The sequence below is a fragment of the Silurus aristotelis genome (genome assembly GCF_946808225.1).
Source record: "Silurus aristotelis genome assembly, chromosome: 12".
Taxonomy (NCBI): domain Eukaryota; kingdom Metazoa; phylum Chordata; class Actinopteri; order Siluriformes; family Siluridae; genus Silurus; species Silurus aristotelis.
In genome coordinates this window covers 10673765-10690104 of record NC_139585.1, presented here as the reverse complement: position 1 = coordinate 10690104, position 16340 = coordinate 10673765, and the positions used below count along the sequence as shown (strand labels likewise).

Genomic DNA, 16340 nt, shown 5'->3' with positions numbered 1-16340 from the left:
TTGTTTTTGTTTTTAGTAAATGAGTTTAGTTACAGGGTTGTGGGTTTTTTTTTTATATTAAATCACTTTTTTTGAACTAATCTTTACAGGGTTTGTTCGTGATCATTTTGGGTACATTTTTAGTGTGTGCTAAAATAAGCAACTGAATAATGAACAAATTATATTCTCTGGAGAATAGACAGAAATGGTGCAGAATATAATTTTTGTATTTTATAATTTATTTTTGTTACATTTTTACTGTTTTTTCTCTGTGTGTCATTTTGTACAGGACAAAGGCAATATCAGAGTGGTGTTCAATGTGGGCACAGATGACATAAATATTGAAGAAACCTCAAAGTTTGTAAATGATGGAAAGTACCACATAGTTCGCTTTACAAGAAGTGGTGGTAATGCCACTTTGCAGGTGGACGATCTGCCAGTCATTGAGCGATATCCAACAGGTAAGCCCCTCCCACATCATCTTACATGTACACACTGAAACACATGCACTCCCTCACGTAGACATTCACCATATCAATAATAAAAGGCTGTCAGAGCTTTGGACCAGACTTTCAATTGCAGGGTTAAGGACAAAATTCCTTTTTGTCTGTGGTTGTTCTTTCCCTTGGGTCTAAAAAGGTAACCTTGCTATCCTTTTTTAAATGTCAGCAGTGATGATGGCTGGAGGGACGGGAAGCTGGGAAGGAGGGGTTATAAGGCAGAAAATGTCAAAGAACAGGTTATCCAATTCAGTGGCCTCACAGACGCCTGGAAATAAAGCATTGACAAAAGCTTAACTAGAGATCAGAGATGAGGAACAATCCTATTGCTCTCCTTTGTCAATCATAATGAAAAAGGGAACTGTTTGTTTTCAGAGAATGTCAAGCTTTTTTCATAGATATCACTTCCATTATGCAGATGATTTTGAATGCAGACTTCAAGCACATCCTCAATTATGCTTGTCTTTGGCGAGTACAGGCAGAGAGGAGAAAACTGACAAAATCAGATTCAGTTTGCGCTGAATCGGTGTGACAGCAAGCCTGTCTTTCTCATTTCTCCAATTACATTTTTTTCTCTTCACTTCCAAGCATGTTTGAACATTTGACTTGCAAAATCATTAATAAATCTTGTATCTGAGTCTATCATTAAAGTTTATCATTATACCCTGAGGTAAAAAAAAAATCATGCCATCATTAAGGCCTTAGATGTGGGTTTCCTAGCCAAATTAGATTCGGCATTCATATGAAAAGAAACTACCAGGATTACTCTAATCCAGGGTCAGACATTTTGTGTTTCAAGCACTTCAGGCAGGCCAACTATAAAGTATCAGGCTTTCTCACGTTTACATCATCCAGCATGTAGTGGCACAGGGTTGCTATTGTGAAGCACTGTGCTTGTCAGTCACATGCACACAGAATAAAGTGCATGAGGTACAATGAACAAGGAGGAGACGAAGAAGCGAAGGTGAAACAGTTCAAAATGAGAAAGAGGGCATGAGTGGGGATGTAATACTGTTTATTATCCTTTATTGTGAAATATAACTAATCTAAACAAAGAGCTGTTAGTCAGTCAAACAGACCATCAGAGATCATGTTCATGTGGATCTGTAACAAAATCTTCTGATATTTTGGTGAATTTCGAAAGCGAAAAATAAACCCCATGAATCAGTGTATGAATGCTAATTAACACAGCGTCGGAGACGGCAGGAGCGAAACTTTTCCCCGACCCAAAAAAACCCCCATGATGATTTCATTTAATCAGAGCTTGATTGACGTTGCTTTGCAGGAAAGGGCTGATAAACCAACCCGAATTTGAATTAACTACAAGAACGATAATGACAATGTGTTTCGCCTCAATCAGCTATTAGGACTTTTTTTTTACTAAAACAGTGTTCGTGTTCTCTCATTTATTCTGACATGCACCACACTTATCGTGAATTTTAAGTTAGAGGAGGATATTATTAGCTTAGTCTGCTGTGGATATGAGGTGGAATATAGCAAACCACTTGTATACTCTTCATTTGCTTTGCCTAGCTTTAATTATTCGCTAATGATTTAAATAAACATCCTGATTGCTACATATATCTAAGGGTAGTGTTCATAGGGCTATGTGATACCCACATAAGCCTTTTATTATGTTTATTTGCACAGGTATCATGTAAAACATGGTCATTTTTGTTTGTTATAGCCTTACAAGGGCCTTAAGGCCAGCTAGAGGGTCATCATTTAGGAGCCAGTCCTCACTGATGTTTTACCCATTTAATCCTGGGTTATGGGCAGGGCCCAGTGGTTAGGAACTGTCTACCATTCTCTTTCACTGGGACCAAGGCAAAGGTTTCCTGTTGTTGTTCTCCCTTTCCTGCAGCCTTGGTAGACATTTATGCAACAGCTCCTCTACAAACCGAACTGTACTCAATTGGTCACTGGGCTCTTTTCCATTACCTCAACGTGTTATCTTTCTCCCGATATACGGTAAATTAGCCTAATCATGTAAAAAGGCTTACTTTAAAAGATTTTCATGTCAAGGCAACATAACACCAGTCATGTAACAGTTTTTGGTTGACATTAGTTTCAGTGCTGACCTATTTCAGAATGTCATGACTGATTTTTAGATTATGTAACAGTACAATACTGTTTCAATACATATTTCTGTTCCTTAACCACAGTGGCAAATTAGTGACATAATGGCGGAATTATGTCTATTTTCTTAGTTTTTAGATATATTATAAATATTGTAATAGCTAAAATAAAATTCATTTATTTTGAAATATCAGAAGTATACATAGTATTCCAAATTAAGTAGAAAGTGTCAACCAATATTTGTTACTTGACTTAACATGATCTAAAACAAAATAAGCAGTCTTTATGATAACAAATGATCTTATAAATACCACAAAAGGCTTATGTAAGTATTCTATAGGCATTTGAAGCTTACCCTATTACTGCTGATTCCTCTCATAGGCCACATATTCATAGCATAATACCCTAGTCTTGTAACAGTGCTTCCTATACTGCATTTATGGCTTGCTCATCTTGACTGGGGTCTATTTATCTCAAGTGCTACATTGACTTTTTTAAAATAAGTGTATTACATAATTATGGCGATTACTGCAATGAACATTCACTGAAATATATTTTGGTTGCTCCTGACGTGCAGTAAACTCTAAATCAATAACTCAACATGATCTCTATTTTTTTTTTTTTTAGCCCAATTTTTTTGACTATTAAAATTGTTTCTTTTTCTTTCCGGAACCTATTATTATTTTTATTTTTTTTTATATCTCACCTTCCACCAGAATTAAATCGCATCACAAATGCAGTCTCATGCCGTCTTACCAGATTTATGCTGTGTCTAAGAAGCAAGTCATGCCTTTCAAGCTGAATATAGAAATCTGAACACTGCGTGAAATGAGATAAAGGATATTGTTAGAAATTGGAAGGTTTAGCTATTGCCTATTCTCACATTTCGGACCATGAGGGAGTTTTAAACGCAGATGTATGTGGGGAAATTGGAAGAGATGGACTGATGTTTAACCTCCAGACACCTGAATAGCTCCATAACTGGATATTGAGTTGGAAGTGTTTTTCATATTGTGCAATTATATAATAATGAAGGGGGGAAAAAAAGGAAGACTTTCTGTTGATTGGCAAATAACAAGTTAATGACTCTGGGGGGTTTACCTAAAAAAAATAAAATTAATTGTACATTGTAATTATACTTTTCCAGGAATCACAACTCGACGTTTTTCTTTCAGAGATGGAACATAGAAGTAGCAATTACATGCAGGCTGTAATGGAAGTGGAGTAAATGTTTTCGAGCGCTGAATCTCAAAGAGCAATAAGTAGCTGACACATTGTTGTGTGTATAAAAGCAAAACCTGTCAATCTTGCAACCTGGTGTGGTATACAGATATGTGAGAGCAGCTCATTCCCAGGTGACAACACTGCTTTGTCTGTTTTTGTTAAAGGATTTGGGATTATAAATAAAGAAAGAGAAAATAGATGTACTCCTGTGATGAATCTCTGAGGACAAAGCTTTTGTTGACGCCAATTCTCCAGTTCACAAATATGTTCTGCTGAAAACTGACTGATAACATTTTCATTGTTTTAACTATGATTATTTTTCTGCTGCCTACATTCTGGAGTGTTTTTGCTGATATTTGATTGCTGTCTTTTTTTTGCTGTCTAAATGTGTTGTTTTTATTTTAATTAGAGAGAGTGAGATTTTAGTGTAACGTAAATGAATGATTTTTTTTTTTCTTTTAGATAGAAGTTGTGTAAATAAAATCTAATTGGCTTTTCAAAAGTTTGAATGTACTGCAATGACAATGTCTAGGTTAAAATGAGCAGTGTATAACTAGATGAAAAATCTGCTTTAAAAAAAAGAAGAAAAAGAAAAAAGATTTAAAAGGATTATTATTTTGTAAATGTATTTTGTAAATGAGTGACATTGTATTTAAACGTTTGCTTTTGCTTGTTTTGCTCATAACCTTAAGAGAGTAGGTGAATATTTAACATACATTGCATTATTTGATCATAATATAGGGATAATTTGTTGGCCTAATTAATAATAAGTTAATTGACTGATTGAAAAGCTTTATCAGTGTTATGTATGTAATCTTGATGTACCAAATTTTTTAAACCAAAAATTAGATTAGTTGAGGCAGTTTGTTCACGGTTTTAATCTTTCACCTTTCAGATTTTAACAATGAAATGTCTCTTTAAACTTTAAAGGCAACATTGATAACGAACGCCTGGCGATTGCTAGACAGCGAATCCCATATCGGCTCGGTCGAGTAGTTGACGAATGGCTACTCGACAAAGGTAAAAACATTGATTAAAACTTTAAATAAAAGATAATTTCATCATAAGCAAGTGATTATACTGCACAAATAATAAACCATCTAAAACATAAATCCCCTGTATAACAAATTAAACTTTAAACCAATGTAGTCTGTAATATTTGCATTGTACAGTAGAATAATGTGTGTTTATATACTGCATATGTAATCAGTTTTACCTGGCAATTACAGGTTAAAGGGACTGGTAATATACTGATAATAAAGTTAGTTCAATTATTTTAATTATATCTTTATCGAGATCATTAAAATATTTAAATAATGTTTCCAAATGTAAACACATAAATCAGCAGTTAAAGTACTTTTTGTTGCATTTCCAATTTATAGTGATGACAATGATGTTTAATTCATTTATGTACATTATGTCATGCTAAACATATTGCTTTTGGAAACTGCTAAAGTGCAGAGTTAAAAAAAAAAAAAATCAAAGCAAATGCATCTTAAATAGCTTCAATGATTATTGGCATCAGATATGAAGTCCCTTTAACAAGCAAATTAAACCCATAAGAAAGGAAAAGCCTTCTGAGTGCATGCTGTAATGTCTGTAATAAATTGAAATGTTCAGAGTGATTGATTTTGAACTTTGCTTGTTTCTTTGTTTTTCTGTTTTAATGAAGTTATTATCTTGATGAATGGTTTATGTGTCATATAGTTTTTAAACCCATCCCACATGCGCCTTATTTCAGTCTAATTAATTTCAATTTCCACTGCCCTTGCTGAAAGGCAATCTCATCAACGAAGCGAAGTTTGGCTCACGAACTGTGAAAACAAATCATTTCCATCTGTATTTTCCTGCTTCTGTTACTTTCACAATATAGAGGGTGAATATTTTACCACCCTAACAGCATTTGATTGTCCTTTTAGCAAAGCTTCATTGATTACTCGGAAGCCAATTTCTTCATCGTCTCCATTTGTTTGCATTGTCTACAGCAGCCCATTAAATCAAAGTCGATAAATTACTGGTGTTGCTGTTAGCATTAGAGTAATTTATTGCTTCCATGCTTCCTCAGGAAGAATAAGGACACTTTTGTTGTGTGTTTCACTGTCAGCTGCCATCACTCCTCAGTGTGCATGTGTGTGTGTTGTGAGAGAGAGAGACGTAGAATGTGTGTATGTTTGTATGCACTAATGGCATAAGCAGGCTGTTGAACACTTCTATATTTGTGTAACATTGTCCTTTGGCAGGTCGGCAGCTCACCATCTTCAACAGCCAGACTACCATAAAGATCGGTGGTGGTGAACGGGGCAGTCGGCCATTTCAAGGCCAGTTGTCTGGCCTGTACTACAATGGCCTTAAAGTGCTCAACATGGCCGCTGAGGGTGAACCCAACGTGCGCGTGGAGGGCAGCGCCCGTCTGGTTGGTGACTTGCCCTCCTCGTCCATCACACCCCAGTCCAGTGCCTCTGCCTCAGGCAACCGCTCTGAAGCTTCACCCTCTTTGACGGACATCACCACCACCACTGCCTCCAACCGACAGGGGAAGCAGACCACAACACCACAGGTCAGTCAGCTTTCTGTGTCTCATTGTGCTGATGGCTGTTTAAAAGTATTCGTACCTTTTCTTCAAAATACGAGAAAAAAAGAAATTCTACATATACAGTAAAATATGAATGTAGAATAACATACAAAAAAATATATATACTACAAGTATTGCACAAGTAACAGTAAGTACTGTAAGGAACAGTGCTGCCGCTTTGGTTTGAGCCTAAATTTAGATTACTGTCTGTGTGGAATTTCACAGGTTCTTTCACATGGGAATTGTTCAGGCTTTTGGGTTTCCTCCCACTGTCCAAAAATATACTGGTTGATTGGGACATTGGCGATGCAAAATCTCCCCTAGATTTGAATGTTTGGTGACCTGAACTCGATTGGCAACCCATTCAGGGTAACTCTTGCCTTGCACTAAGTGTTACTGAGATGGACTTTTGATCTATGATGAGTGGCTTTTCTTTTTATCCTAGCATTCAAAATATGGGATAATTCAAAACAATTGAGTGTAACTGTGTATTTAGGCATACTAAGAGCAATAACAGTTCCTGTATACTAAATACAGTATGCTTTGTGATGCCTATACACATGGCACCAAGGTTGATGAGGAGAAACAATACTGTTCATTTATTACAAGGGGGATCTTTATTAGGTAAATAACGAAAGTAAGCAGTTTCTTTAATTGTTTCAATGGAAAAAAATATGATTTTATTCGAACATTCTTTTGAAAGAATGCCAAAAATTGTGGAGTTTACTGTATTACTGTATGTGTAGGAATGATGGATGGGTTGATGGACAGCTCCAGTTTTAACTGAGATCAGTGTCCTACCATGCTGAGGGAATCTGTCGGATTGAATGGAGCACCTGTAGGAGGATTATAGGTTGTGGATGAAATGAATTGTTTAGGCTTCACCAAAGCTTTTATCTCTAAAGTGATTCATGGTCTCCCACACAGCTGGCAGGGAGAAAGACCGAGAGGTCAGTGGTAGATTGGACAGTGAATATATGCAGTAAAGTCACATAAAGAGAATTGGGGGAGCAATTGTTCAGAGGTGTGAACAGCTTTTCTCTTTTATTGGTCATAGAGTTCTGCCCTTTCAATATCTCTCTTTATATATCTCCTGATTGCACTGCACCGCCCTCTCTCTCTCTCTCTCTCTCTCTCTCTCTCTCTCTCTCTCTCTCTCTCTCTCTCTCTCTCTTTCAATCTCTGTCTCTCTTTCTCTCTGTGTCTCTCTCTCTGGTGCAGTGGGTGGTGTATGAGGCATCACTCAGGCGTTGACAGTAAACCCTAATTGCCATTCTGTAATTACATATCAGTGCTGGAGGGCTGAGCAGTCTGATTGACAGGCCTGCCGAGGCCAGGCCAAGCTGATGGGCTTGTCTCCTCATGCGTGATGCCATGTACCGTGATTCAGCCTCTATGACAATGAAATCATAATTTGCTGTGGTTAAAACTAATTCCAGGGCTTATGTATTAAATTACCTCTTGGCTCAAAGGCACCCCAGGCACGTTGTGTAAAATTGTTGGTTATACAATGGCGGATATTGTTTGACCTGTCACGACTAAGATTGTAACGCCAGCTTATCGCAGCCTGATCTGAGCAGATCCTGATACAAAATGGTGGGCATATTGCCATCCACACAGGAGAATGTAATGTGGTTGCCATGGCGATGCACAACTCCACTTCTCTTAATGCTACAGTCTCTACATTCTCTATTCTACCTCTGCCCCCCCCCCCCTTCCCTTGTAAAGCAACCACTTCATTTAGAAAAATATCTAATGCAGTAATTAGGCTCAAATGCTTAATCAGTGACGAGCGCTATAGAAAGACAAGATTGCATGTGAGCTGTGTTCTCAGACAGATGCTGATTACAGATGTGTATAGTTTCTATTTAAATACAAGAGCTCTTTGTAATCACTACTAATAAATCATCCTGTCTCCACTGTCCTATTTTGTCCGCACATGTCCACGTAGATGGAGATTCTCATCAGACAGAATTCTTAAATCAGAGAATGAAGAGATCTTGAGGATTTTTTTTTTTTTATCCTTATGAAATGTGTAGAAATGGATATGCATTAAAAGGGACAAAAATAGTGAGCATTAAAATGTCTATGTGCTTTATTACTTTTACCACACTTTATTTATTTCACCACACTTTTACCACACATTAGATGATCAGTCACAAACTAAATTATATTTTAATATTAATCTCTATAAGCAAACACATTTGTCACCATTATCACCTTGTTAAAAAAAAAAAATCTAAATCATGTTTACACCATGATGTGTAGGTTTCTTACAATGTTGTGCAACAAAAAAAAAATGATGGTACTCGCTTCATCATCTCACCTGCAGTGCTGCTTGGAGGTCAGGCATCTGGAAATCTGGAACAGCTCTCTAGAGTAAAACATATGTTTACAGTCATTCCAGGAGTGCTTTTAATTCCTCTGCTTGCTCATGATATTTTGGAACTAATAAACCCCTGTACATTAGATATAATTACTAATAGACATATAATACAGTATAAATCAAATGTAATGTAATATAATGTAATATAATACAGTATAAATCTAATCTAATCTATCTATCTATCTATCTATCTATCTATCTATCTATCTATCTATCTATCTATATATATATATATATATATATATATATATAAAACACATACTCGCAAACACACACACACACACACACACACACACACACACACACACACACACACGCATATATATATTGAGTTAACTCATGATTAATCGCAATTTAATCGCACATTTTTATCAGTTCAAAAGATTAGTGTCGTTAAAACAAATTTGTTTTTAAAGCATTAATTTTGACATAGATTTTATATATATATATATATATATATATATATATATATATATATATAACAATAAAAGCTATAAAAGGTAATTTCCTCTTTTAATTCTTTATCTTAAACTTAATAATAATAAAAAAAATTAAAAAAGGAATAAGCTAGTAGAAAACTGAGACTAGAGATATACTGCAAACCTACTGACCTTTACAGCATGCTGGCACTGGAGTCTTCATCCACAAATGCCAAGTAAACATCTTCATATAGAAACATTCATCTCAGCAACCTTTAAATATATATATATATATATATATATATATATATATATATATATATATATATATATATATATATATATATATATATATATATATAGACCTTATGCTAAATAGCACATTTATAATCAGTTTATTATTAGGTCTGTGAATAATGCTGTAAATAAGCTGTTGCTCTAGAAACAATGTACTACAGCAAGTGCATTAATATAAACCTACAATCTGAATTACTGCCAGGACTATCTGTCAGAGCTGCTGTTATAGGACATTAACTCATCGCATCCTTCTGAGCAGTTCTGAGAATTCGACATTGCTGAGGTGTAAATGATGTAATTTAGGAAAACCCTCATGTAAAACTTTTTATTTGCTGTTTGCAAAGTTTTTAATCATTTAAATTGGAGTGGATTATTAGTCATAAATAGTTTTTAATTTCAAAAAAGGTATTTTGCTTTTTTTATGAGACTTTATGTATAAAAAACATAAATATGTAAGCATAAATAAGCAATTGTTCTCAAAGAAAGAAAATAGAAAGAAAACACACACACACACACACACACACACACACACACACACACACACACAAAACACTGCATATCTGTAATATTTGCATCTGCTTAGTAGATGATATGTTTTAATATTTTTGTCAGAAGATGACTCTTTTTTGGCGAGTTGAGCTCAAGAAGACTGAGTTCTGGATGTGCAGCTCGGTTTGATCACAGTTCCTTTTATATTTCGTTTCTTTCTTGTTATCACTGTCTAGATTCCTTTTATACCACCTTATCTCTTTTCTCTCACCAGGCAATTCTCAGATGGAACTCTTTTTATGCCTTTGGCACATTATCTTCCAGCAAATCTCTCTATATATACAGTGAGGAAAATAAGTATTTGAACACCCTGCTATTTTGCAAGTTCTCCCACTTAGAAATCATGGAGGGGTCTGAAATTGTCATCGTAGGTGCATGTCCACTGTGAGAGACGTAATCTAAAAATAAAAATCCAGAAATCACAATGTATGATTTTTTAACTATTTATTTGTATGATGCAGCTGCAAATAAGTATTTGAACACCTGAGAAAGTCAATGTTAATATTTGGTACAGTAGCCTTTGTTTGCAATTACAGAGGTCAAACGTTTCCTGTAGTTTTTCACCAGGTTTGCACACACTGCAGGAGGAATTTTGGTCCACTCCTCCACACAGATCTTCTCTAGATCAGTCAGGTTTCTGGCCTGTCACTGAGAAACACGGAGTTTGAGCTCCCTCCAAAGATTCTCTATTGGGTTTAGGTCTGGAGACTGGCTAGGCCATGCCAGAACCTTGATATGCTTCTTACAGAGCCACTCCTTGGTTATCCTGGCTGTGTGCTTCGGGTCATTGTCATGTTGGAAGACCCAGCCTCGATCCATCTTCAATGCTCTAACTGAGGGAAGGAGGTTGTTCCCCAAAATCTCGCAATACATGGCCCCGGTCATCCTCTCCTTAATACAGTGCAGTCGCCCTGTCCCTTGTGTAGAAATACACCCCCAAAGCATGATGCTACCACCCCCATGCTTCACAGTAGGGATGGTGTTCTTGGGATGGTACTCATCATTCTTCTTCCTCCAAACACGTTTAGTGGAATTATGACCCAAAAGTTCTATTTTGGTCTCATCTGACCACATGACTTTCTCCCATGACTCCTCTGGATCATCCAAATGGTCATTGGCAAACTTAAGACGTGCCTGGACATGTGCTGGTTTAAGCAGGGGAACCCTCCGTGCCATGCATGATTTCAAACCATGACGTCTTAGTGTATTACCAACAGTAACCTTGGAAATGGTGGTCCCAGCTCTTTTCAGGTCATTGACCAGCTCCTCCCGTGTAGTTCTGGGCTGATTTCTTACCTTCCTTAGGATCATTGAGACCCCACGAGGTGAGATCCTGCATGGAGCCCCAGTCCGAGGGAGATTGACAGTCATGTTTAGCTTCTTCCATTTTCTAATGATTGCTCCAACAGTGGACCTTTTTTCACCAAGCTGCTTGGCAATTTCCCCGTAGCCCTTTCCAGCCTTGTGGAGGTGTACAATTTTGTCTCTAGTGTCTTTGGACAGCTCTTTGGTCTTGGTTATGTTAGTAATTGGAGTCTTACTGATTGTATGGGGTGGACAGGTGTCTTTATGCAGCTAACGACCTCAAACAGGTGCATCTAATTTAGGATAATAAATGTAGTGGAGGTGGACATTTTAAAGGCAGACTAACAGGTCTTTGAGGGTCAGAATTCTAGCTGATAGACAGGTGTTCAAATACTTATTTGCAGCTGTATCATACAAATAAATAGTTTATAACTATTTTAAACTATTAAAATAGGATTTTTTTTTTAGATTATGTCTCTCACAGTGGACATGCACCTACGAAGACAATTTCAGACCCCTTCATGATTTCTAAGTGGGAGAACTTGCAAAATAGCAGAGTGTTCAAATACTTATTTTCCTCACTGTATGTGGATGTGCATTTTAGCTCAGCAGGTCTTATCTGAAGAAATGTGTTTATTATAACAGGATAGTGTATAATACTTGCTAAGCTTGAAATAATGAAGGAGGCATACAGTAATACATGTCATTAAACACACCAGGATGTTTCTGAATTATCCTAAGATCCAAGACACAAGGATCCATTATTCTTCTATCAGTGTGATTATAATCTATTCACTCTTACAGAAGGGTTTCTCTGCATGAGGAGGTTCTATGTAGAATCGTTCAGAAGGCGAAGAATATTGAACCATCCAAAGCACCCTAGAGGAATTGATTATTCTTAGATTGTTTGATAGGATATGGCAAAAAGCTGCTGTTATCAGTGGTAATGCTGACAACAATATTTTTTTTTTTTTTTTTTATTACAGTAAATCTTTTAGAGCTTAGAAAAAAATTCTGTGTGACTAAGTGGGATCCAAATTTAACAGTTTAGTGTCACAAGTCTGTCACCAACCTTCTCAAGAATGTGCTATACAGTTTCCTGCTATTGCATCATTTTAAAAAAAGAGCAAGGAAAAACTCAACCCTGTGTATTAACCATCCAGGCTAAATGAACTGCACCCCTAAGGTCTTGTGTATATAATGGTACTAACACCCACACACATGAACACACACACACACACACACACACACACACACACACACACACACACACACACACACACACACACACTTTACTACAATGCACTTTTGTCCCATGGCTTCATTTTCACTTAAGTCAGCCAGTCAATAGTAGTGTTTGAGCTTGCTGTAAGTGGGTTAGTGAAATGAGAGCCCCTCCTCTCTCTCTCTTTCTCTCTTTCTCTCTTCTCTCTTGCTCTCTCTCTCTCTCTCTCTCTCTCTCTCTCTATCCATCGTCTTCTTTCTTAATAGCTTTTTTAACAAAACATTTTAATCACTCTTCACATAATGACTGTACATCCTATTACCTTTAATTATTTATTTATTTTGGGTATTGACGAATGAATTCTGCCAAAAATATAATTCCAAAATACTATTTTCAGTAGCATTTTTAATCTTTGGAAACACACCAACTGCCACACCTTTATTCCTGATGCAAGAGCATTTTTTTTTTTTTTTTTTTATGAATTCATGAAATCACATTTAAAATTTACACCTGCATGCCATCTTCTCATGTGCGCTCCACAGTCGCAAACCAACCAAATCCCATGAGACAGATGGTGGTGCAAAGAAAGCAGATAAATACAATAGTAGAGCTTCTATTGTGTGTATGTGTGACAGTGTTAACATTCCCTGGATTCATTGTAAAATCTGTAAGTAAAGGCAGCATATTCTGTTTTATGAGGCTTAATATTGCTTGGAATAATGATAGTCCCACCTGGAGAGACCCTCCTTTAGATAAAGCACTAAGGAGTGAGAGAGAGAGTGTGTGTATGAGGTAGCTTGTACTGCAGTGAGCATCATCTTATGGTTGGTACTACGTGTGTTGTGTAACACATGTTGCAAAACATTGCTAGCGATCTGTTGCCTTTGCTGTGGAAGCCTATTTTGGGGTATGTTATGTTTGACAGTAGATTGTGGGTTGTGCCACTGTGGCATTTGACAACATGGGAACCAATACTCACATAAAAAAAAGCAAGGAATACATTCTTAGTAACCAACCCTTAGTTATCTCAGCTCAGCGGGGTTCCTGATTGGCCAAAGTTAGTCAGGTGATCCAGACAGACTCTCACACTCTTACCATCTTTTTCCGTCTCTCTTGCTCTCTCGCCCCCCTCTCGCTGTGTGTATATATCACTCTTTCTCATTTTCTCTCTACCACTGCTGCTCCACTTGCCTTTCTCTCTCTCTCTCTTTCTCTCTCTCTCTCTCTCTCTCTCTCTCTCTCTTTCTCTCTCTCTCTCTCGTACTCTGTAGAAGGCACTGATAGGCTCTCCTGATGCGCAGACAATTTATCTTCCTCATCTCCCTACCAGAGTAGGACTTCTTCTGGCATCACTATTGATCTCACAGAGCGGACTGAATTTACTCGTGTTGCTTTAGGAGCGAGAGACAACAGGAAGCGAGAAAAAGGGAAAGAGAAAAAAAAAAGCCAAGAGACACTCTTACTTAAAAGAGAGAAAACAAAGGCATCAGCTGTGTAAAGGAAGCAGGCAGAGTAGCCAGGCTGCTATGGATGCGAGATGGCATTGTTCCTCATCCCAGGTAGTTTCTCTTTCTCACGGTTGCTCACCCATCTAGCCATCTTCGCATGTAGAGGCTTTTTTCATATTCATGCAGTGGGAAGAGGCATGCACATTTTGTCTGCACTGTGCAAGGAGATACATGAAAAGGGAAAGAGGATATCAAGAAAAGTTGTAAAGCTTTGGGAGGAAACTATCGCTGATGATCGTTTCTTTAATCCAAATGCATCAGCACTGGTTTCTCTTTTCAAGGCAGCAGTTGCTTTATGTACACATGTTGCCTGCTTACATTCTTTATCCAGCTTCCTCCACTGCATCTCCAGTTGATCCACCACTCCCTTCTTCCTATCCAGCTTTTCTAATCCCATTCCACTCCAGACAGCTGTTCAGAGACTAATATTATATAAAGTAAAAGCCTGCTTGTTCACTATAAGATCATAAGATCATCGAAAGTATCTACCGTTGCCCATAGCAACAGAAGATTGTCCCATAAGATTGCAGTACAAAACTGAGCTCATAAAGTCCATTATCCCTCCAGCTGTAGCTCACTTTAGTTTGCCAGAGCTGGATTTGAGGAGAGAGCCGACTTGAGCTCTGAGGATCTGGAGCTCCTACAGCCATATGGTTGATGCCACCAGTACACATAAATTGTTAACGCCATTCTGCTTATGCACATAAAAATAATAAAAGTAAACGTTTTTTTCTTTGCATTCATCCAGAATTTTATTTAATAATATATCAGTGTGTCAGTGTGAGTTTTAGGAGAGCAAAATAGTTCAGCATTGCTTATTATTGTGTACATGCACAGATTTTCTCATTATCAGGCAGCCATGTTGATTTTCACCCTGTGAAACTCCAGTCTCTCACAATATTACTGTATTTTAAAATCCTAAAGAAGGAGAAGAAAAGCAAAACGAGCACAGAGGTCAGCACTTCCTCGTTATTTACTTTGGTTTTAATAATATCTATTGCTAGATGGTCTCCATATTAAACAATTCGATTGGATTAGTGTCCCCAGGCCTTTCTTTTGCATCTACACTCCTGATCTGTTTCCTGATCTCGCAGAAGATTTTTTTTTTCATCTACCATGATTTCTTTATAAGAATCCAGTTATGTGAAGAGAGAAAGGAACTCTGCAGTGCCCCCAAACACAATTCTTATTCCATGTGTGTGAGATTTCAATTATATTAAAACTCACCGCTTTCAGAGGTGAGAGCTGAGAGAAGAACCGAACTCTATTTAGTACCAGGACCGTTGCATGAATATTCATGTCTCATTAGCAAAGAGCTAAGCAAAGCCAAGGCACTTTGATGTTATTACTCTTTCACTCAGACTTTCTCCCACTCTCACCCAAGAAGCAGAGAAAGAAATCAATGCTTGGCTTGGCTTTGCTTTGCTTTGCAAGTCCCAGCTGAGCCACAGAGTTTTTTTTTTGGTTTTTTTCCCTTTCCTGCCATTTGTAACGGTCTGCATCTCCATGGCAACAGAAACAGACGGTCGTGCGTGTTGAAGGTAGCATGAATAGAACTGAATGCTCGCACCATCTACCAAGGAGAGAAAGAGAGTTAGTCAAGGATGAGATGGGAACAAGAGCTACAGAAGATGGCACTCCAACAGCAGGCTTTGAAATATAGATTGGGATTATTATAGCACTGAAACAAGAGCTATAAAAAGGGAGAACAAGGGCGTGATGTCTATTAATGGCAAATAGATAGAGCTGGTTTGCAGTAACGCTCTTCTTGACTGGCCGGCTTGGCAGCAGGTGTTAAAATTAGTGCCTGGAGGTTGCAGAATAGTGCTTAGGACTCAGGAAAAGAGACGGAGAGGTTGTTGAGCCTGTGTCAGCTCTTTTCACTTCGGCTCTTTCTTTTTGAACTGTGTCTCTCTCTGGCAGTCTCGGGATATTTGGAGAGAGTGAACAGGGGTGGTGCTTTCTAATTAGAGCACAGCCGGTTCTTAGTATGTCTGTAGGTGAGCTGAGCGTTGTTTTTTTGCTTTCTCTGTGTCTCTCCCAACTCTGACCCACTTGCCTTCTCCACCCATTTGGCAGCATGTCAGGCTTTTCATTGTACTTGTGGATGCACAGTAATTAAATACAAAGAGAAACAGAGGAAACACAGAAAGAGAATCCTCTGCTGAGATGCTCTGACAAGCTACCCTTATAAGTTAGAGCAAGCAATCTTCTCTTCTTTACTTTAACCCATTTTCCACCTCCTTCTCCCCATGTTCCCATGTCCAACTCAGCACAGCTGTTGAGTAGGCAGAGGA

General features: G+C 37.6%; 1 protein-coding gene across 44 annotated transcripts in view; it reads left to right on the top strand.

Moving 5' to 3' along the window:
- The window catches only part of nrxn1a (neurexin 1a), a 158117-nt gene that overhangs the window by 134135 nt on the left and 7642 nt on the right, over positions 1 to 16340 (top strand). For 28 of the 44 annotated variants that reach the window (XM_083556383.1, XM_083556424.1, XM_083556390.1 and 25 more), the window contains 3 exons: positions 269 to 440; positions 4713 to 4802; positions 6023 to 6339. In XM_083556383.1, coding sequence (XP_083412509.1) covers positions 269 to 440; positions 4713 to 4802; positions 6023 to 6339 — 579 coding nt within the window. The remainder of the gene's footprint in view (positions 1 to 268; positions 441 to 4712; positions 4803 to 6022; positions 6340 to 16340) is intronic. The other 16 variants (XM_083556410.1, XM_083556412.1, XM_083556388.1 and 13 more) reach the window with 1 other exon arrangement.